Genomic DNA, 22,858 nt, shown 5'->3' with positions numbered 1-22,858 from the left:
TTCCTTTACTTCTTACTCAACTTGATTTTCTTAGAGAACCTTGCAGGTAAAACTGAATAGATAAATCTATGATTTTATCATAACCTTATCAGTTTGGAAAGTTTCCACTCCGGAAGTGGCAGTGGTTGTAGCATTTACAATGTGTTTTCCTTGTGCTTGTTTTGGCACATTTACTGTACTGTCTCCTGACGTGTACCCGATAACACTTGAGCATTAGTGCAAACGAACATTTCAGAGTACAGGCATCTAAAATAGGGCAAACTATGAGCTGGTGTTACAACATCTAGTCTGATTAAAAGCGATTGGTAAGTGTTATGAAACTTGATACTCCACTCACCTGATGAAGGAGCAGCGCTCTGAAAGCTCGTGATTCCAAATAACCTGTTGGACTTTAACCTGGTATTGTGAGACTTCTTACTGTGCCCACCCCAGTCCAATGCCAATCTTCTCTATTATAAATGTACTCTGAGAAGAACTCGATACTACAGTTCAGAATAAATTGCAGTAGGCTAGCTTCAGAGGAGGATTGTTGGATGTGCATGGGTTTCCTCCGGGTGCTCCGGTTTCCTCCCACAGTCCAAAGATGTGCGGGTTAGGCTGATTGGCCATGCTAAAATTGCCCTTAGTGTCCTGAGATGTGTAGGTTAGAGGGATTAGTGGATAAATATGTAGGGATATGGGGGTAGGGCCTGGGTGGGATTGTGGTTGGTGCAGACGCGATGGGCCGAATGGCCTCTTTCTGTACTGTAGGGTTTCTAATTCTAATTCAATAGCCCAAGAAAAACAGCATCAAATTTACTTCTACTCCTATATCTCTAATATAATGTTACCAAATCAGGCTCAGCCTTGGGGCTACCAATCTCCATTTTGACAAATCTAAACCAGGTGGAAGAGAGTTGAGAATAATTTGTGTTCAAACCAAGAAAGGCATGTTACGCTTTCTTAATCATTTTATTTTTGAGAAAACTACTGTTAGCAACTGCTACTCACCGAAGTTTATTTATTTGATCAAACAGGTTTGGCTGTGAGTCCATGCCAACAAAGTAAAAATATTGAAGCAAAATACTGGGAATCTGAAATAAAAACAGAAAATGCTGGACATGCTCAGCAGGTCAAGCAACAGCCGAGGAGAGAGAAACAGTTGATGCTTCACGTTGATGGCCCATCTTCAGACCTTCTGATGTGACGTTGTTTCCTGAATTGTTAATGCTGTTTCCCTCTCCACAGATGCTGTTGGAACTGTTCAGTATTTCCAGCAGTCGCTGTTTTTATTTTTAAAAATACTTAAGTTCTAGTAAACAAGCTAAATTATAATCATCAGTGGTTAACTACAAAATGTTTATCATTCTTTAAAACTGCTTAGATAATAAGAATTGTTTTTTTTTGATAAAGATGTTTCTTTTACTGTTTTAACACAGCTAGCAAGAGATTAATATAAGGAATTTACACTGATGCAACTTTCAGCTGACTGACTTTCAGTGAATATGGTACCTGTTTCCAAGTTTTCCAGTGCACTCCAGACATCCAGCCTATATTATTATCTTTTGAATGCCAGTCCCCATTCAAATCTGCCATTCCACATTGACTAAACCACCATCCACTGCCAAGCATGACACTGCAACTTTCAATTACAATGTCACCAAATATACAGGGGTTGCAATCATCGTTGTCGTTGTCATAAGTACTGAACATATGACCGTTTTGGTCCTCTTCGGGTGGTTCTGGTCCTCTGAATGCATCACCTGAGCACAAAAAAAATAAGTGAATGTTGCTGTCAACCTTTATGCAGTCATAGTCAATGTTGAACTACATGAGTGGGGAGTCTATCATGAGGATTACACTTGAATACAGATCATATTACTGAATCCCTAAAATTGTCCTCACAGCAAAAATAAAGCATAACCACCTGGAACCTGTGGAAGATGTTACCAATAAAGATAACTTTTAGGGACAATGGTCTTCATTACTTGATTTATTGGAATATAAAACACAACTTCCTTTTTAATTTTATGAATGACTAGACTGATTGCCAAGAACTGGGGCTTAATGAACCTAATAACAATAGACAAGGACGTTACGACATTGTTGATCGTAATGTGGAATATGCCTATATGAGGATTGCTGCTACTTAGACTGGATGTTGTACAATCCTTGCCAAACAAAGCCAACAGGATAAATTGAGAATTCTATGTGACAGTGTTGCACGTTACACTATTTCATCTCATTTGAATCATTGCAAGATTTTTCTTTGATGTTAATGTGAGTTCTTTGCTCTTAATTTGTGATGAATCTAAAATATTTCGCAAATGTTATGACAATTGAGCCAAAGCATCAAGAAATGCGGCATAAAGAAAAATGAAAATAAAATTTATATAACATCCCATTACTTCCTCAGGATGTCCCAAAGCGCTTTAAAAACACATAGTACATTTTGAAATGTCACTTGTCACATAAGGAAGTGACCTGCCTGTTTTTCCAAAGGCACAATGTGTTACGATAATGAAAGATTTTGATGTTCGCTGCGGGAATTTTTTTTTTAAGAGTTTATTTATTAGTGTCAAAAGTAGGCTTACATTAACACTGCAATAAAGTTACTGTGAAAATCCCCTTGTCACCGCACTCCAGCACCTGTTCGCGTACACTGAGGGGGAATTTTGCATAGCCAATGCACCTACCTGGCACGCCATTCAGACTGTGGGAGGAAACCGGAGCATCCAAAGGAAACCCACGCAGACACAGGGAGAACATGCAGACTTTGCACAGACAGTGACCCAAGCCAGGAATCGAACCCAGGTCCCTGGCGCTGTGAGGCAGCAGTGCTAACCACTGTATCACCAGGCTGTCCTGAAATCGCCATCTGCCGTGGCAGGATTTGAACCCATTTCCCCAGAACATTAGCTGAGTTTCTGGATTAATAGTCTAGTGATAATACCACCAACCCATCGCCTCCCCACAAGTATGTCGCCAAGAGCTCCGAATAGTGCAATTAGATTTTCTACATTCACATCAATGGCAACTTCAGTTTAATATGCCACGCAAGAAGCAGCACCTCTAATCATGCAACTTCAATAGACTATCAGCCTAGATCATGTACACAAGGACAAAATCCACAGATGCCCGAGTTAGATTGAGCCAAACTGCTTTGTCATTATGAACACATCTCTACCTGCATTTCCTGAGTAATTTCCCAGATGAAGTCTATAAAACTCTGTTTCGTTGTCAATCCGGAATTCAGAATATTCTGCACGCGCACTGCCATCTTCAAAATCCTTTAAGTCTACCCGGAGTTTAAATTTTTTGTTCGGCTGGTTTATCAGCGAGTAAATGTTCTCCAGTCCCAGCCAATGTTCACCTTTACAAATGAAGAAACTGCCAAGAGTTACTGAGAAAAGATCATTTCAGTGAGTTTTTGTAATAGGTTAGTACACTTTTTGACATAAATGTCATAGATATTGGGGGGAGTTCTCCAGTTAAATGATCAACAGTGGAGGTGGGGTTGGCTTTGCATTTTCTCCCTGTAAGTATTTCTCGTGAAACTATTTTACAACCTATTTAAGATGTTTTTCTATGGATGGCAAAATCATTAAATCTTTCATCTATGGTTGTGACGCCATCAATACAAGGACAAAAGGAATCTCGAAATCTGAAATATATTTAGCCTCTGTCTGCTGCCAGCAAGCTCCACTTAATTAATAAAACGTGTTCGTAGTTCTGAGCAGAGACTGCTGACACAGTCTGTTGGTCATTACCTCTTGCTCACTCTTCTCTACCTCTCGCATCACTTTCATCAATCCCTCTACAATGTTGTGCTTTATGCTATTAGGCTGCTGGTTTTAAAAGAAAGACTCAGATTTATAAAGTGCCTTTCACACAATCACTCAACATCTGAAAGGAATTTACAGCCAATGAAATGCTTTGTAGTCATTGGAGATTTGATATAGAAGTATTCAAAATCATGAGGCATCTGGACAGAGCTGACAGGGAAAAATTGCTCCCACTTGTGAAAGGATCGAGAACAAGTGGGCACAGATTTAAATTAGTTAAAAGAAGCAAAAGTGATATGAGGGGAAACTTATTTATACAGCGGGTGGTTAGGGTTTTGAATGCACTGCTTGACAGTGATGTGGAGATGCCGGTGTTGGACTGGGGTAAGCACAGTAAGAAGTCTCACAACACCAGGTTAAAGTCCAACAGATTTATTTGGTAGCACAAGCCACAAGCTTTCGGAGCACTGCCTTTGAGAGTGACAGGCTCAATTGAAGCATTCAAAAGGGAACTAGACTGTTATTTGAAAAGGAAGGATGTGCAGGGTGAGGGGCAGAAGACTGGTTGGAATGGTATGAGGCGAGGTGCTCATTTGGAGAGCCAGTGCAGTAACAACGGGCCAAAGGGCCACCTGCTGGACAGTAATGACTCTCTGGTTCTGCAATGCAGGTACACAGCAGCCAATTTGCATTCAGCAAGCTCCTACAAACAGTAATTTGATAACGATTGCATAATTTGTTTCTGTTGTGTGATGTTGAATGAGGGATAAATGCTGGCCCAGCCATTAGGAATAACTCTCCAGCTCTTCATTGGAATAACGCCATGGGATCTTTTACATCCACCTGCAAGGGCAAACAAATACCTGCATGATTTAATGTTGCATTGGAAATACAGCATTTCCACCAATGCTGTACTCCCCCTCAATACTGCACTCGAGTATCGGAAAGACAACATTTCCATCCTCTCAATGCTGCACTGGAGTATTGAAACAACAACATTTCTACCAGTGCCATACTCTCTCTCAATGCTGCACTGGAGTGTCAAGTCCTGGAGTTGACACTTGGAGGCAAGAGTGTTACCAACTGAGTCATGATTGATGTACAATCTTGAATAATCCACAACTTCCTCGAGGAAAAAAAACCCCTGAAATATCCTCTTCAACCTCAGCTAGAACTAAGTACCCTTGTCACTAACTTATCCTTTTCTTTGGACACTGTCCCTTGCTCAGCCAGTCTATCCATAGTTTTGGCTTCCTATTGAACTCTGAGCTGAGCGTCTGATCCCATTTCCTTCTATCTGAAGGCTCTCTGCTTGCAAATCTTTTAACCTCTTCCTTCTCCCAATCCATCTTCTGCTGACAAGTTCTGATGACATTGCTCCAGATTTCACAATTCTAAGGATCACCTGACAGTCTTCTCAACCTCTACCAGAAACTTCAGCTCATTCAGATTTTGTCACCAATGTCTTATCCCACACTAAGTGCTCACTGATCACCCCAGCCCACACTGACCTATATTAGCTACCAATCCTTTGACTTGATCGATTATTGTCACATGTATTGGGATACAGTGAAAAGTATTGTTTCTTGCTCACTATACAGACAAAGCATACCATTCTCAGAGTACATAGGGGAGAAGGAAAGGAGAGAGTGCAGAATACAGCCATAGCTAGGGGGCAGAGAAAGATCAGCTTAATATATGGTAGGTCCATTCAAAGGTCTGATGGCAACAGGGAAGAAGCTTATTCTTGAGTCGGTTGGTACATGGTCTCAGACTCTTGTATCTTTTTCCCAACAGAAGAAGGTGGAAGAGAGCATGTCTGGGTGCATGGGGTCCTTGATTATGCTGGCTGCTTTTCCAAGGCAGCGGGAAGTGTAGACGGAGTCAATGGATGGGAGGCTGGTTTGTGTGATGGACTGGGCTATGTTCACAACCCTTTGTAGTTTCAGTCCTCTGGTATCTCTTTGTCATGATGTGGAGATGCTGACATTGGACTGGGGTAAGCACAATAAGAAGTCTCACAACACCAGGTTAAAGTCCAACAGGTTTATTTGGCTGCCAAATAAATCTGTTGGACTTTAACCTGGTGTGGTGAGACTTTTTACTATCTCTTTGTCATCCTTCTAATTTGATCCCTCCATGTCCCTTGCCTCTCCCAATCTCCATAACACTTAGCAACTCTTTGCTCCCCACCAACTCTCCAGGGGGATTTTGATCAAATATTTTAAGTGGGAAAGAGGTCACTGAGATATGCTCTTAAACTGCAAAACTGCTTCAGTCATCTTGGTAAAGAGGTTGAACTACACCTGTGGGTCAACCCACAGAACATGCACTGCAGCGATTCAAAAAGGCAGCTCACCACCACCTTCTCAAGAGCAACTAGGGATGGGCAATAAATGCTGGCCATAGGAGCGTCCACCCAGAAGATTAAATTGCTCGCTGGTGTCCATTAAAGATGATGCATAGATAATGCTTAATTTAATTACCTCTCCTGAGAGCAAATAGCTGAACAAAGCTGAACAAGTCTTGTTGGGGATTTTGAGCACTGCTTAAAGCCGTGTGGAGCTTTCTCTGTTCACTTGCTGATTAAAATCAATTGACTGCACTAAGTTTGAAGAGGACTTTTTTGAGATACATTGGGAGACTTTCTGGGTCTCTATATCAAGAATTCATCAACAGTGTTATCAACATATTTCCCAGATATCTTCTCAAGACCTTGTCTAAAAAGATTGAGAGCTCTGCTACTCTACTTTGTAGGATGCCCTGACTGATGATCAGTGATCATGTCTGGAAGCAGCGTGGCATTAAGCTGAAGACTAAAATTTAACTCTACCAGACCTTTGCCCTGACCATCCTGCTGTAAGGGGCAGTAACCTGGGTCTGCTTTAGATGGTACATCAGAGCCTTGGAATGCTTCCATCAACACACCTAATGTCCATCCATGGGATTTCGATGGCAGGACAAAATCACAAACAACAAAGTCCTTCACCATGCTGGACTCAACAGCATGGAGACCACCGTCTAGAAAATTCAACTTAGATGGGCAGGCCATCTCTCCCAATAGATGACCGCAGAATCTCCAAGCAGACATTCTATGGGCAGGACAAATGGCATCAAAGTGGTCAGTACAAATGATACAAGGACATCCCTAAAAAGAGCCTTACAATATTCTGCCTTACATACTACCTCTCCTGAGGAAACACTGCAGCTGACCAGCCCATGTAGAGGTAAGCACTGAAATTCAGTTCAGCATGTTTCAAGGACTATCCACAACAAACTCACAACATCTAACTTGCCCAGAGGAAGGCCAGAGGCATCAGAGCTGCAGAAGTTCCCCAAACAACAATAATGACAACATGAACTGCCAGTTCTGTGGATGTCCATGCTGATCTCACACGGGACTCTTCACTCACGAGATGATTCAGAAGTCAATGAAGTCACTTACAGCTTCAACATACTTGAATAACAAGGAGTCTGTCTATCACCTCCTTTTAGGGCACCTTTCTAGGATTCGCCGGGAGAAACGATTGGTCATGGGCATCTTGCTAGGGCTGCCCTCTGTTCTGCATTACAATTTGGAGGAGGAGATTAGACTAAGCAGAGCAGAATCAGCTGAATAAATAGGTGCATGAAAAGGGTTCCCAACAGGAGACCCTATCCATATAGGCTATTCAGACAGAGCTACTACTATACTTACATGACCCAATATTCATGTATGAGAATGAGGTTCTTTCCCAAGGAGGCTTCAGAAATCCAGAGAGTCAAATACAGGAGTCAGAAGAGGAGGAGGGGATCTGAGCAGGCAGAGGGTTCCAGATGGAAGGGTCACACTGGTGACGGTTAGTTGCCGCCATCTAATTGAACCGCATTTTTGAGAGATAGCTTCCACTCTCAAACTGAAGCAAACCCGTTGCCACAAGATATGTCTGCCACAGCCTAGAATATAGTCTCCCGCTGAGAACCTGCCACTCTCTCCACCTCTTCTTGCAGCTGGTCCTGCCTGCTCTGCATGCGTTCTCCCATGATGTGGAGATGCCGGTGTTGTACTGGGATGAGCACAGTAAGAAGTCTCACAACACCAGGTTAAAGTCCAATAGGTTTATTTGGTAGCACAAGCTTTCGGAGTGTCGTTCCTTCTTCAGGTGACTGGGAGTTGTGTTCACAAACAGGGTATATATAGACACAAACTCAACTTACAAGATAATGGTATATGATAATGATATATGATGACATCAACAAGTTCCATCCCACCATCAGACTCACCATGGACTACTCTCCAGAATCGGTTGCATTCTTGGACACACGATCTCCATCAAGGATGGTCACCTCGGCACTTCACTATACCGCAAGCCCACGGATAACCTCACGATGCTCCACTTCTCCAGCTTCCACCCTAAACACGTTAAAGAAGCCATCCCCTACGGACAAGCTCTCCGTATACACAGGATCTGCTCAGATGAGGAGGATCGCAACAGACACTTACAGACGTTGAAAGACGCCCTCATAAGAACAGGATATGGCGCTCAACTCATCAATCGACAGTTCCGACGCGCCACAGCGAAAAACCGTACCGACCTCCTCAGAAGACAAACATTGGACATGGCGGACAGAGTACCCTTCATCGTCCAGTACTTCCCCGGAGTGGAGAAGCTACGACATCTTCTCTGGAGCCTTCAACATGTCATCGATGAAGACAAACATCTCGCCAAGGCATCCCCACACCCCCACTTCTTGCCTTCAAACAACCGCACAACCTCAAACAGACCATTGTTCGCAGCAAACTACCCAGCCTTCAGGAGAACAGTGACCACGACACCACACAACCCTGCCACAGCAATCTCTGCAAGACGTGCCGGATCATTGACACAGACGCCATCATCTCACGTGAGAACACCATCCACCAGGTACACGGTACATACTCTTGCGACTCGGCCAACGTTGTCTACCTGATATGCTGCAGGAAAGGATGTCCCGAGGCATGGTACATTGGGGAGACCATGCAGACGCTACGGCAATGGATGAATGAGCACCGCTCGACAATCACCAGGCAGGAGTGTTCTCTTCCTGTTGGGGAACATTTCAGCAGTCTCGGGCATTCAGCCTCTGATCTTCGGGTAAGCGTTCTCCAAGCGGCCTTCACGACACACGACAATGCAGAATCGCTGAGCAGAAACTGATAGCCAAGTTCCGCACACATGAGGACAGCCTCAACCGGGATCTTGGGTTCATGTCACACTATTTGTAACCCCCACAACTTGCCTGGGCTTGCAAAATCTCACTAACTGTCCTGGCTGGAGACAATACACATCTCTTTAACCTGTGCTTAACCCTCGCTCCACTCACATTGTCTCTAAGACAATTAAGTTTAAGGCTTATGTTTAAGACTTGATTACCTGTAAGGACTCGCATTCCAACCATTATCTCGTAAATTGAGTTTGTGACTATATATGCCCTGTTTGTGAACACAACTCCCAGTCACCTGAACAAGGAGCGACACTCTGAAAGCTTGTGCTAGCAAATAAACCTGTTGGACTTTAACCTGGTGTTGTGAGAATTCTTACTCTGTTCTCCCAGACATGCTTAATTCCAAGAGGAAAGATTTCTAGGCTACCTGTGCCTGAGAGCATTGAATGTGTACAGTGAATATTACATGTATCACAATTGTATAGAAGCACCTCGAAGGGCAACTTGATCTATGTAGTCAACTTCAATACCATTGTGCCATTTGTAATGACCATTTTGAAATGTCTGTAATTTTTTTTGACTATATGGAAGCACCCCAGAGTGCAACATGATTTATGTAGAAAACTTGAATAATATTGCACTTTATGTGAAAGTCAATTTGAAATGTTTATAATGCTCTTTCAGATGTCTTATGAATAAAGTATATTTTTGCCAAGAAATACCCTGTGTCTAAGAGCAACTTGTTTCAGCATAAGCCAGGGCATCCTTACAGCCTATTGAAACTTCACTCAAATCTGGAAAAGCTCTTGAATAAGTAGAATTGTAATAACAGCCAAAGGATTAATCCAATAGCTACCCTTGAAGTAGTTAATTATCCCTTTAAATAGCACTGGTGGGCGATGAGGGGGCTCATTCTCACCATTTAACATTATGTTCAGTTGTGTGAGGATAAGAGAGTATAAATTGGAACTTTAGGAGGTCTTGTAGCACCCGAAAAGTGGGTTTTCCAACTCGAGGCCCACCCCTCCACTACTACTGTTTACAAAACCATGAGGGAGTTTCCAAATGCTTTGGAAAATAAATCCAAGGGTTTAAAACCTGATAATAGTGACCTAGATTGTTGGTAACGTTCAAGACGCAGGATTTGGTTGATTTGGGTGCACATTATTTATTTTTATAATTTTAACAGAAATGGAAAAAAAAAGTTAGATATAGAATTTTCAATGTTTCTTTTCAAAACTTGCTATTGTCCAAATTGTCAATTTTGTATCTCACTTATCTGTTGAACCTGGGGAGTACATATTGTTCCAGAAGCAGAGAATACTTACAGCTAGGGTGTCCAAATCCCTTCTTGTATTCAGCCCAATTTTTGTGAAAATCCAGAGAATCTAAACCATTTCTAATTTGGAATACTGTCCAACCTCCATCATCCTCCATGTCACAGAATACCTATAATATACAGTACAGCAACATCAATTCTACAGTATGTTGTTAGGGAAATGCCCTGAGAATTCCCTTACATATGTCCTCAAAACCAAATCAGTAGTTACATTAATAAAAACTAGGTTAAAGCATCATCAACATAACACTACAAACTAAGTGGTAAACCCCAAATGGTTTGCGGATGAACAGTTAAGGTGAGTGATTAAGGATTTGTCTGATGGTCCTTGATGAGTATTAGGAATAATCTTGTCGACGTTTAATCCCAGTGTCATCACAATGTTTACTGTGAATTATATCTGGAACAAACACTTGAAAAATTACTAACTTCAAAAACCAATGGGTGGTTTCCCTTTTCACAAGAAATTGACCTTTGTTATAAATAAATCCAAATGTTACTTTATTACAGTTGTTGTAATTGTGATAGCCATGACATAAGGAACAGTTTGTGAAACACAAAATGAGAATGCTAAGTCTTTATATGATGTGTCTGGCTACAGAAAAAAATTAAGGGAGACTTTCATAGAACATAGAACATAGAACAGTACAGCACAGAACAGGCCCTTCGGGGTTTAATTAGCTTAGACATCTAAAGACATTCTTTTCCCACAAATCTGCAGTGGCGTAAACAAAACCTCCACAATGTTTTCAGTTTATTTCAGATCACTCATTACTAAAACAACACCTTTTTAAACAAATCATGTTAATTGGAAAACCAGTGTCCAAAAATATATATAGAATTTAGTAGGCAAAGAACTGTAACTTGCAGGTACAGCAGATAATAAAGAAAGCAAATGGAATGTTGGCATTTATAGCTAAAGGAATAGAATATAAAGGTAAGGAACAATTGCTTCAATTATACAAGGCATTGGTGAGACCGCATCTGAAATATTGTGCACAGTTTTGGTTCCCTTATTTGAGAAAAGATGTAATGGCATTGGAGGCAGTTCAGAGGTGTTTCACTAGATTGATTCCAGAGATGAGGGGTTTGTCGTATGAAGAGAGATTGAACAGTTTAGGCTGATACTCTCTGGAATTTAGAAGAATGAGGGAAGATCAAATTGAGGTACAAGATGATAAAAGGTATGGATAAAGTAGACGTGGGCGGATGCTTCCTCTTGTGGGGCATTCTAGGATGAGAGGTCATAGTCTTAGGATAAGGGATAGCAAATTTAAAACGGAGTTGAGGAGAAACTACTTCTTCCAAAGGGTTGTGAATCTGTAGAATTCGCTACCCCAAAGTGTGGTGGATGCTGGGACAGTGAGGAAATTTAAGGAGGAGATAGACCGATTTTTAATTGGTAATGGGTTGAAGGGTTATGGGGAGAAGGCAGGAAAATGGGGATGAGTAGCATATCAACCATGATCGAATGGCAGAGCAGACTCATTGGGCCGAATGGCCTAATTCTGCTCCTATATCTTATGAACTTATGAAGTTATGAACATGTGTGAAAATGATCAGGGTACCTGTACATGTCTGACCAGGTCAGATGGGGAGGCAGTGGTGTAGTTGTATTGTGGTTGGACTTCTATTTTGTGCTAATGTCAGATAATCTGATTTAAATTATATAAATCATTAGCTTGGAAAAATTGCAAGCGTTTTCAGATATACCTCCAAACAATAAAACACATTACTGTGTTTCCAGATCTATCATAAATAGAGTAGATAATGATAATTAAATACCTTAAATGGTTTGGATTTTCCTATTGGCTGAATTGCATAGACACCACTTGAAGCATTGGGAAATAACGCCTTGATGTGTGTACAATCATTCCCTTCAAAGTAAGATTGAGATTTTGAAACCATAATCAGGCTTGTGAAGGATATATCAGAAATAAATGAACTGTATTAAAATGTGATACAGATTATAAATGGGTAACATACAAGTCACGGTTAAAATTGTCATTGCACAGTATACGTAAACTACAAGATTAGTCAACAAACTTGAAAATCGAGTTGGAGGGGAATTTGGCCACACAGTCATAGGTGTATAAGGAGTAGAGTAAGAGGCTGAGGACACAGCCTTGTGGGGCACCGATGTTGAGGATGATCATGCAGGAGGTGTTGTTGCCTATCCTCACTAATTGCGGTCTGTGTGTTTGCCCCTTAGTGTCCCAAGATGTGTGGGATAGATGGATTAATGGAGTAAATGTATAGGGTTACAGGGATAGGGTGGGGGGGCAGGGGGTTTGGGCCTGGATAAGATACCCTGTCAGAGAATCAGTGCAGACTCGATGGACTGAATGGCCTCTTCTGCACTCTAGGAGTTCTATGATTCTATTATGATTAGCGTGCAAACTCCACACTGTCACCCAAGGCCAGAGTCGAACGCATGTCCCTAGCACTGTGAGGTAGCAGTGTTAACCACTGTGACACCATGCCACCCTTGTCAGGGAGGGCAGAATCCATCCATTTTCTTCTCTCCAACCTTGCACTGAAAGCTAATTCTAATATTGTTCCTGTGCCGTTGCTACCACTATCACCTTGGCCAAGGACAGCCAATTCAACCATTGTGGATGAAACTTTCCTTATCTGTATAACTTTGCTACTTATTAATGATTACATGTGAGAACTGACCAAGAAAGTCATGGAAGCAATATCTAGATGTCTTTGTTCTTGTGTATTTATGTAGAACTAATAACCAGAAATATAGAAACATTATACATCGTAGAAAGAAATCGAAGCATGTGGCAGCATAGGTTGGGTGAGAGATGCCACTTTTACCTCTCTGCTATGGAATGGAAAGTTTTTTTATAAACCTGCAGAGCACCAGGAAAGCTGCGATTATGTAATGTGTTCTGAAAGTAAATTGGTTAGCATTGTAAGAGGTTTTGCTTAAATACCTTCGACTTTGCATTCATCACCGTCACAAGTTTTAGGAGATGGACTTACATCCACCAGCATTTTTTCCTAAAAGAAAATGAAATGATTAAAAAAAGAAACTGGAACAATAATTTCTATATAGTAGCGATTAGACATTCTGCATGCTGCTCAGATTGGTTGTAATAGAAGATGATAGGAATAGGCCCATCATTACCAGCACAAGTGTTCAGAGGAAAAGTCCAGATCTAAAAGCTTTAACCAGTCTTTTTTGGATACTAATAGACCTGCTAAGGGAGGACTTATGGTCCAGTGGGTAATGTGACTGCCTCTGAGCCTGAAGCTCTAGATTTGGGTCCCACCCCAGGACTTGATGCCCAAGGAAGGTGCATTCATAATGCGATCAAACAGATTGAATGTCAACCTACAAAATCCTTCCAAACATGCCAAAGAGTGGAAGAGACTCCTGATCAGCCACACTGGATACGGAGTGGCGCCCCTCAAGCTATAAGCCCCTAGACTAGTGACTTGTTCCAGGAATTGCTAGCTATGGAAACAGACAAGAGTCTGCCTTAGTGCACCATTACATGCGGGAAGAGAATTGGAACGGGCTTCCAACATTTTGCTGACATTTATTTTCTTGTTATTCTAATGTTGAAGTAATGTTGCAACCCTTTGTAACAGAAGAATAGATCAGAGACTGCCTATAGGTGTATATTAATCAACCATGAAACATTGAATCTTAATTTGAAAGTGTAACGTGTTAATTTCTGGATGAATGTGGGCCTGAATGGGGTTTTATTATTTTTATTTTGTGTGTGTTAGTTCAACAATTGCACTTGTAGAGTGTTGTAGCAAGGATGTATGAGGCAGAGTTTTGACACTGCCACCTGGGTGTTGACCGCAGGCTGGTAGAGCATAGAGGGGAGAACCTGCCAGCATAAAGTGCATGAAGGCAAAGTTCTGTGGATGCTGGAAACTGCACGCCAATTAGAAAAACCACTGGATTTTATTTCCAGCAATTTAAATGAAAGGAATCTCAGCAAGTTCTGCTCCCCATGTATGAGCCTCCATGTCAGCTTTCCCGCTGCTTTGGCAGGCTGAATATCCACAACAATAACCTGAGTGCTCAGGCGCAGCAGGCGTGACTCTGGCTACGGCCCTAGGGTGAACACAGAGGTCTGACTTCAGCACAAGCGATTACCGTGATAATGTTTAAGCCACAATCTTGGAGTAAACAGAGAGCCTTCCTACATCGAATGCAGTAGCAGTGTGCCCTGCTTTGGAGTGGGCTGTGTCCATGAAATCTAAAAGCTGGATTTTCATTACACCCTGCTAAACAAGGCTCCAAGTGCAATCACTGGAATTTGTGAAACATTGAAATTGTTGACCATGATCAGTCGTTTAAGCATTTTAAAAGATTCAACGTCTTTCACAAGCTTTTCAGGCCATTCTCACATTTTCTTTCCCTTGTTCACTGAATATCATTGCCAAACCAAGGCTAAGATCAAGTGTAGTATTGACATGCTGTACTTGGCTGAAGTCATTAGGTTACATTTTAGCTTCATTTGAAGCAATTTTTAAAAGCAGCATCTTGGCCTTTTGGGTAAGATGCAAATGAATCAAGCCTTGGAGGAGGTGCTATGCCTACTCCAATCAGCTTGGATCATGTAGATCAAGCCCAAGACAGGAGGTGAGGGCCCTGTCTTGTCAGCTTGGATCGGGAATGTCTCACTTGCTGAGACTTTGAATTAGGTTTTGATTGGATTGAATTGGATATATAAACAGCTTCTTTTTTGATGGACGTTTTTGAGTATCTGAAGTAGACATATATATATAATATATAAATAAACAAATTTGGTAGCCATTTTATTATTTGTTCCTCAAAGAAAATTTGTTTCTAAAGAGCCTCAGATATAGTATTTCAAACTTGAGGTTGTATAAGATGGAGGAAGACATGTCAGGAAGATAGGCAGGTAGCAGATTGGCCTGCAAAGCTTCTAAGGCTATGGACATGGATCAGTAGGATGCATGTTATAGAACTTCACCACTTGGAACAAGGATACCTACAGTCCAGCTCCCCATCAGCTGTCTTGTGGGGAGGGAGCTATAGAATGCTCAACAGGGAAAAACCTCCACACCTATCTCCTGCTGTCGGATACCCACTCCAGCAACCATTAAACAGGTGATTGGAGAGTGTACCTTTCCACCATTAACTCACAGATAGTGGCCAGAATTCGCCGGCCGTTCACACCCCACCACCACCACTGCCAGAGAAAACAGAGAACTGGGCACTCAGCCAAATGTCCATTCACTGTAGTGGGACCGGAGAATCCCAGCTGCGGGCGAGGTTGGAGAATCCGGAGCACCATTTATTTCCTTGGCATGTTGTTTTAAATGTTCCTGGTATCCCACACCCTCCATCAGCGCTTGGATCAATCTTGATGATTGACCTGACTTTCCAAAGTGGGCAAGGATCAGGTTAGTTCAAATGGAAAGGTGCATTCTTATTGCTGTTATGCTGGGACTGTAGAATTAGTCCCAAATCTGTCAAGGTTTGGTCATTTTTGATCCATCCTTTCAGTAACCTTCCAATTTTCCTCCAGAATTTATGGAAATTATTTGATGTGATTTTTTAAAAATTGACGTAGTTGCCTGCAAACTAACTTTGATTATAATTTTGATCAGTTTGATACTTTTTAAATGGAATAACATTCACTTGCGCAAAAAAATCAATAGCACATGTTCGCAGTAAAGAATGCAATGAAGTGACAGAAACCTTGGAATTCTTACCGTGATGCAAATGGATAGGAAGCATAGGCTCAGGAATAATGCAATATTTAACAAGATGGCTTCTGGCTTCATCAATGAGGACATTACTCTTTGTTGGTGCACAAAAAGAAAAGACATGACAATTAGTTGAGGCACAGTATTCAAGTAGCATTTATAAAAACGTTTGTGTTAGTTCAAAAATAACGACACCATTTCTGAATAGGGCAAGAAAGGCCTCAATCGTCAGATTGTAAAAGCACCGTCAGTGATGTGAGCATGTAATTATTATACAAAATAGTTTTATAGTCAAATAATATGAATTCCTGGTGCTGTTTTTTTTTTACAGAACACAATTTAAGGATTAATTTCCTTCCTGGCACTGCTGTCTCTCAGCGCCAGACACCTGGCTTCAATTCCCGACTTGAGTCACTGTCTGTGTGGAGTTTGCACTTTCTCCCACATGAGATTAGTGGGATAAATGCATGAGGTTAGTGGATGGAATTGGGGGTGAGCCTGGGTGGGATGCTTTGTCGGAGAGTTGGTGCAGACTCGATGGGCCGAGTGGCCTCCTTCTGAACTGTAGGGATTCTATGGCCCATGAGTCTGCAACAGCTCGCTGAAGGAACTCTCCACCTAATCCCACATGTCTGCGTGGGTTTCCTCCGGGTGCTCCAGTTTCCACCTACAGTCCAAAGATGTGCAGGTTGGGCTGATTGGTCGTGCTAAATTGATCTTAGTGTCAGGGGATTACCAGGGTAATATGTGGGGTTACAGGAATAGGGCCTGGGTGGGATTGTGGTCGGTGCAGAATCAATGGGCCAAATGGCCTCCTTCTGCACTGTAGGGATTCTATGATTCTATGATTCCTTGACCTTCCATCACTTTCCATAGAATAATGAAAGTCTGTCTCAAGGAGTTTAAAATGTAACTTCTACATTGCTATCTCAAAAAGTAGCTGATATGGAAACTCGCCCTTCAAAAGCAACTTGGTTGCATGCTATACAGAGAACATTACGTTCTGTCCAAGATCCTTAACTCAGCGGTAGCGCAATATCCAGAGTCAGAAGATTTTAAGTACTATTCCACAGAAAGAGGCACATAATCTAGGCTGGCAACTTCTCAGCGCAGCACAGAAAGAATGCTGCAATGTCAGAGGCCCTGTAACTTGAGTGAGTTGTTAACACAAGGCCTTTTGTGTTCTCTGAGGTGGCCGCCTTACTAGATGACCTTTACACATGTCCTGGTCAGGAGACAGAATGGAAGGTTATAGCCTAGAGTAACGTACACAAGGGGAAGGAAGAGCTTTTCAAAGAAAAGGAAGGAAAGTGTTGTCAGTCGCTTTGTTGTTGAAAGCAGGTGAAACTGAGCCAGGCTAGACATTTGGTTTCTACACTAAAACGATGGACCAGCAATTTCACTGAAACCAATTTTTCAGTGTCCCCCAAGTCCCCAGAGCAGGATTGCTATCTGAAAAGAAAGAATGTGCAAGGTTACCGGGATAAGGCCAGGGGAATGGGATTAGGTGGAGAGCTCCTTCAGCGAGATGGTGCAGACTCATGGACCATAGAATCCCTACAGTTCAGAAGGAGGCCATTCAGCCCATCGAATCTGCACCAACTCTCTGACAAAGCATCACACCCAGACCGCCCCCAATTCCATCCACTAACCCCATGCATTTATCCCACTAATTAGAATCATAGAATCCCTCCAGTGTGGAAAGAGGCCATTTGGCCCATTGAGCTTGCACCCACAACCAATCCCATCCATGCCCTATCCCCATACCCCCTGTTAATCTCCCTAATCTCTGCTAGTTCCCCTACCCCATACATATTTGGACACTTAGGGGCAATTTAGCATGACCAATCCACCTAACCTGACTCCATGGGCCAAATGGCCTCCTTCTGCATTGTGAACATACTGTGATTCTATGAGATTGAATCTTTGCATGTCCTTTAACAACCACTATTTGCATCACCAGATTCAACAAGCTAGTTAACCATTTCAAAAACTGATTTTGCTTTTTTAAAAATTTCATTGTCAAAATCTTTGTTAAATTCTAGTATCTCCTTGTTAACTAACTCAATTACATCTTTGTAAAACTATAAAAGAAATTGTAACGAAACAAGATCTACCACTATGCTGACTACTTTCTAATCATGCATGTACCCATAATATCTGGTATTTATTAAATTATTTTTCTGTTCCTCAGATAAAGCTTTAGACAAAGCCAACTTTTGATTAATGTAGAGTATCCAATTTTTGAACTTGGATTCATGAATCTAGGAGGTTCATCAGGTTTCCATCCAAATCTGCCAGGAGAGACACAAAATAGCTGCCAAAGAAGTTTCAATAATGCTGGGCCCAGACGGAATCTCTGACCGTAAGGAAAAATATCTTCAGCTATATAAAAATATCTGTCCAGCTGTTTTGGTTGACAGCGCTCATGGATTTGGGATTCAGGAAGCTTCACCCATATTTCTGGATTTTCTGTGGCAGTCATAATGTCAGAGCCTCCTCAATATGTGCTCCAGAAGACCAAGTTCCTCCTTCGGAGCATGACTAAATTAACAGACAACGTGCCAATCTTTTCCAGGAACTTCACTCTTCCACCCATACATCGAACTTTCAAAACCCTTTACCAATGCAGAATTGCTACTATTATTAATGTGCCTGCATAATTCAAGAATGTAATGTATTCAAGAGGTGGCTAGATATAGCATTTGAGACAAATGGGATCAAAGGTTATGGGGAGAAATCAGGATTAGGCTATTGAGTTGGCTCAAAGGGTCAAATGGCCTCCTCCTGCTCCTATCTTCTATGTTTCTAAGTAAGAAAATGAATTATGCAGGCTTTTATTCTCTCGAATTCAGAAGGTTGAGGGGTGATCTGATAGAAGTCTACAAAATATTTATAGGGAAAGGACAGGGTGGATAATGCTAAACTGTTTTCACAAGTTGAAGGTTCTAGAACCAGGGGCCATAATGTAAAAATTAGTGCCAAGCCATTCAGGAGAGCTGCTAGAAAATACTTCTACAAGCAGAGAGTTGTGGATGTTTGGAACTCTCTTCCTCAAACAGTGGTGGATGCTGGTTCAATTATTAGGTTTAAATCTGAGATAGATATTTTTTTATTGAGCAGGGGTATCAAGTGATGCAGGCCTAGGGCAGGTACATGGAGTTAGGCCACAGACCAGCCATGATCTTATTGAATGGCGGAGTGGGCTCAAGGACTGAATGGCCTACTTCAGCTCCTAAGGTCCTATGAAATGTGATTATGCATCAGTCAAAAATATAATCTAGCAAATTGGAAACTATACAGTTTTAGAGATCAGGATCAAGAGATAGCCATGGATTTCATTTTTACTAAAAATATCATTTGCATCAGGTTCCATTTATATTAGCTCTGTGGTTAAACGCTTAGAAGATTGAAAATGTAGGTAATAGTGTCTGCAGCGTGATCAGAACAGCTTGCTTTCCGAGCTGGATTACACATTACTCACACTTAGACAGTGATTTCCCTGTAAGCAGTCATAATAATATATTCCATGCCTCGCAAATCCTCATCTTGGGACCATGGATATCAGAAACAAAGCCTTGTGATCTTGAACACCTTGACAGATCCTGGTACAAGTTTTTTTTACCCAGAACATGTGTTGAGTGATTATGGAATGTGGGATTAGTACAGCTAATTGGATGAAATTAGATGGATGAAGCGAGACAAAAAGTTAAACTTGCTGTTAGGTCCGTTCTTCTGTGGCAGCATCTTAAGTGATCTGTTTGTTCATTTGGCCTTTAACAAACCTGTAAGCATTTGACTCCACATTTAAAACTCATTCTTGTGGAGTTTCTGTCTACAATATTACAAAGGTTACATTTCACAATTAAGTGGCAATTTTCACCCTTGCAGCAGGGAAGAGAATCAAAAATTATTTTTTAATCATAAAAAGGTCCTTATTATAGGCATAAGAAATAAACAAGGCTAAGCATTTCTGCATGGCTAATTTTGTTGAACATTATACTAACTTGACTAGTGATCTTTACTTGGCTTCCATTTAAATTTTTCCTTACAGTTAAACTGGAGAAAATGAGAATATGAGCTGACCAGAGAAAGTACATTTAGGCCACCAGCCCTGATAGTTCACAGGATGTTTGCTGTACTCAGTGTTCTGCCTCAGACCCTCGAGGACATATTTATAAATTTCTCACTCACCCTTGTCTTGAGCAGAAAGCTTAAACCAGACGATGTATGTTTATTTTGAACTGTCTCCAATCTTCACTCTCTTCACTCCGGCTAAGGGTTGGGAAACTCCAGTCAATAGAAGTTATTAGTGCTCCCAGGAAAATGACTGAGGCTCCTACCCTCCAGGAACATACAAACCTCTCTTTGTTCGGAACCAAGCAGCAAGCTGACACAGTCGTCCCCTGGTACGTCTACGGCCTGTCATCAAAGTCTTGGCTGCAGTGAAAGGAGTATTGTGATCTCAAACCCAAGTGGCTGCAGCACTGGGACATCAATCAAATCCCGAGTTCCACAACACTGCACGGAATGGTGCGTTATTCCACAGGAAAGGAGCAATCACACCATCATGCCTCATTTCTGACGTGCATCCGTAATTCTGCTGAGATTTCTCATGTTGTGCCTGACAGATTTTATTAGTCACATACAAAGGATGGTGTAGCTTCCTCCAGAAGGTAGAATGCATCACGGATGTACATCAAGCAGTGTTAAATAAACGCTTAGAAATTATCCAACCTTCCCATTTCATATCCCTGTCGACCCAATGATTGCGATGTGTCTAAACAGCTCCAAAATAACAATTAATTCAACAGCCATTAACCCCTTCACGCCTGACCTTTGCTTTGCTCGCTGCAGCATATTCTACACAGAGAATAAGTCAAATAATTTTACTTGTTTAAGGCCTCTTTATTGCTGTCCTGAAATGTTCCACCCAATTGAACTTTCACCTTCAAATTTGCACAAAATTGCAGAGTTCCGTGTAAAATTGAACAGGAAAAAAAATATGCATTGGGTAAGTACATGGCAAAGGGAGGCATTTGCAGAGGGAGGTGATGGCCTAGAGGTATTATCACTAAACTATTAATCCAGAAACTCAGCTAATGTTCTGGGGACTCGGTTTCGAATCCCACCATGGCAGATGGTGGAATTTGAATTCAATAAAAAGTATCTGGAATTAAGAACCTACTGATGATCATGAAACCATTGTCGATTGTCGGAAAACCCATCTGGTTCACTAATGTCCTTTGGGGAAGGAAATCTACTGTCCTTACTTGGTCTGGCTTACATGTGACTCCAGAGCCACAGCAATGTGGTTGACTCCCAACTGCCCTCCAAGGGCAATTAGGGATGGGCAATAAATGCTGGCCAGCCAGTGATGCCCATGTCCCACGAATGAATAAAAGAAAGGAAATTGATTAACTCAAACATATATATAGAGTGTGAATGAATTGAATATACTATATATAAAATTTTAAGAAATAATGGTGCAATTTTCCCAGGAATTGTAGAGGGCGGGACAGGACCATGCAAAGGTCTGTTGACCTCAGGCGGGATTTTCTGGTCTTGGGGTGAGCGGGCCAGAAAATACCGCCTATTGTCTTTTTAAATTCTTTTATGGGATGTGGGCGTCGCCGGCTGAGCCAGCATTTATTGTCCTTCCCTAATTGCCCTTGATCTGAGCGGCTTGCTAGGCCATTTCAGAGGGCATCTCAACCACATTGCTGTGGATCCTATGTAAGCCAGATCAAGATGGCAGATTTCCTTCTCTACCTGCATCAAAGCACTTTTCATTGAACTGATCGTAAATCTTATATAAAATGTCATTTTTTCCATGTTTTAAAATATAATAATTTATACTTGGATTGTTTCTAGTTTCTATCCTCATGTTCTTTTGATCATACCTTTTCTATGGCATCCACCACTCCCTCCCTTGTATCTATTTTTATAAACTGCCGACTACACAGCTTCCCTTCACAGCCCATATGTTAGCTAATTGACTGTTAACAATCAGCTAACATATGGGCTGTGAAGGGAAGCTGTGTTGAAACATGGGCTTTCTGAGCATTAAAGACAGTCCCAGGAACACTGACCGAGGTCACTTTAATAAGACTATGAAATGTCAGGGTGCCCATATTGAGCACTTCTCAGTTTAACCTCTTTCCTCCCATTTCAATTTAATGGAAGACAGTTCTCTGATTATTGACAGCAACCCTTTTCTCTGTTGTTGGTATTTGTTCGCCCCTCTTCACGGGTACTCTTGTCCTGCTCCCCCTTCATCAGCATGTGCCCCCCTGCTCCCCCCCCATCAGCATGTGCCCCCCTGCTCCCCCCCCCATCAGCATGTGCCCCCCTGCTCCCCCCCCCATCAGCATGTGCCCCCCTGCTCCCCCCCCCCCCATACTATCCATGCTTGATGTCATTGTCCTTGCAAATTACCACCACATCTCCACCTCTCTTTCTTCTCCAAAGTCCTTGAAAATGTTACAAAAGCAAAATATTGCTGATGCTGGAAATCCAAAGTAAAAGCAGAAGTGCTGGAAATATAGTCAGCAGGTCTGGCAGCATCTGTGGAAAGAAGAACAGAGTTAATGGCCCATACCTTCCATACAGAATCCCGGCATACCAGATTGTGCGCCACACGTGCACGTAGGGACAATATGGGAAGTCCTGACATGCGCACTGGAAGCACGCCAAGTTCAATGCTCCGGTTGAATTTTTTATAATTATCCAGATCGAAGCACTGCGCTGAAGTGCCTCAAAGAAAAGTGAAGTGACAGCACTATCGTCACTTACTAGCCCCGATGATAGATCAGTATTTGCGCGCATTTATTTTTCTACATTAGTGCAATGTGTAGAGGCA

General features: G+C 41.8%; 1 protein-coding gene across 2 annotated transcripts; it reads right to left on the bottom strand.

The window, feature by feature from the left end:
* Positions 1 to 928: 928 nt before the first annotated feature.
* LOC144507574 (angiopoietin-related protein 5-like) lies at positions 929 to 22,643 on the bottom strand. Of its 2 annotated transcripts, none has more exons than XM_078234722.1 (8): positions 22,598 to 22,643; positions 20,191 to 20,436; positions 16,003 to 16,090; positions 13,233 to 13,299; positions 12,073 to 12,164; positions 10,277 to 10,397; positions 3,167 to 3,352; positions 929 to 1,742 (listed from the first exon to the last, which is right to left on the bottom strand). In XM_078234722.1, the coding sequence occupies exons 3-8, from the start codon at positions 16,084 to 16,086 to the stop codon at positions 1,444 to 1,446; spliced, it is 849 nt and encodes a 282-aa protein (XP_078090848.1). In that variant the 5' UTR covers positions 16,087 to 16,090; positions 20,191 to 20,436; positions 22,598 to 22,643; the 3' UTR covers positions 929 to 1,443. The 2 variants fall into 2 exon arrangements, with proteins under 2 accessions (XP_078090848.1, XP_078090849.1); XM_078234723.1 differs by lacking the exon at positions 22,598 to 22,643 and adding an exon at positions 19,716 to 19,781 and having other exon boundaries at positions 20,191 to 20,355.
* Between the last annotated feature and the right edge of the window lie 215 nt (positions 22,644 to 22,858).

This window comes from Mustelus asterias, chromosome 19, assembly GCF_964213995.1.
Source record: "Mustelus asterias chromosome 19, sMusAst1.hap1.1, whole genome shotgun sequence".
NCBI lineage: Eukaryota > Metazoa > Chordata > Chondrichthyes > Carcharhiniformes > Triakidae > Mustelus > Mustelus asterias.
This window is presented reverse-complemented; position numbering and strand designations above follow the sequence as displayed.

Bases quoted from the DNA above. Each gene is read 5' to 3' on its own strand.
- LOC144507574 (XM_078234722.1), bottom strand. From the start codon at position 16,086: ATGTCCTCATTGATGAAGCCAGAAGCCATCTTGTTAAATATTGCATTA. The intron at 3,353-10,276 runs GTAAGTATTCTC...TCATTTGTAAAG, and splicing joins GGGATTTGGACACCCTAGCT to GTGAACATTGGCTGGGACTG. The intron at 1,743-3,166 runs GTAGAGATGTGT...TTTTGTGCTCAG, and splicing joins AAATTACTCAGGAAATGCAG to GTGATGCATTCAGAGGACCA.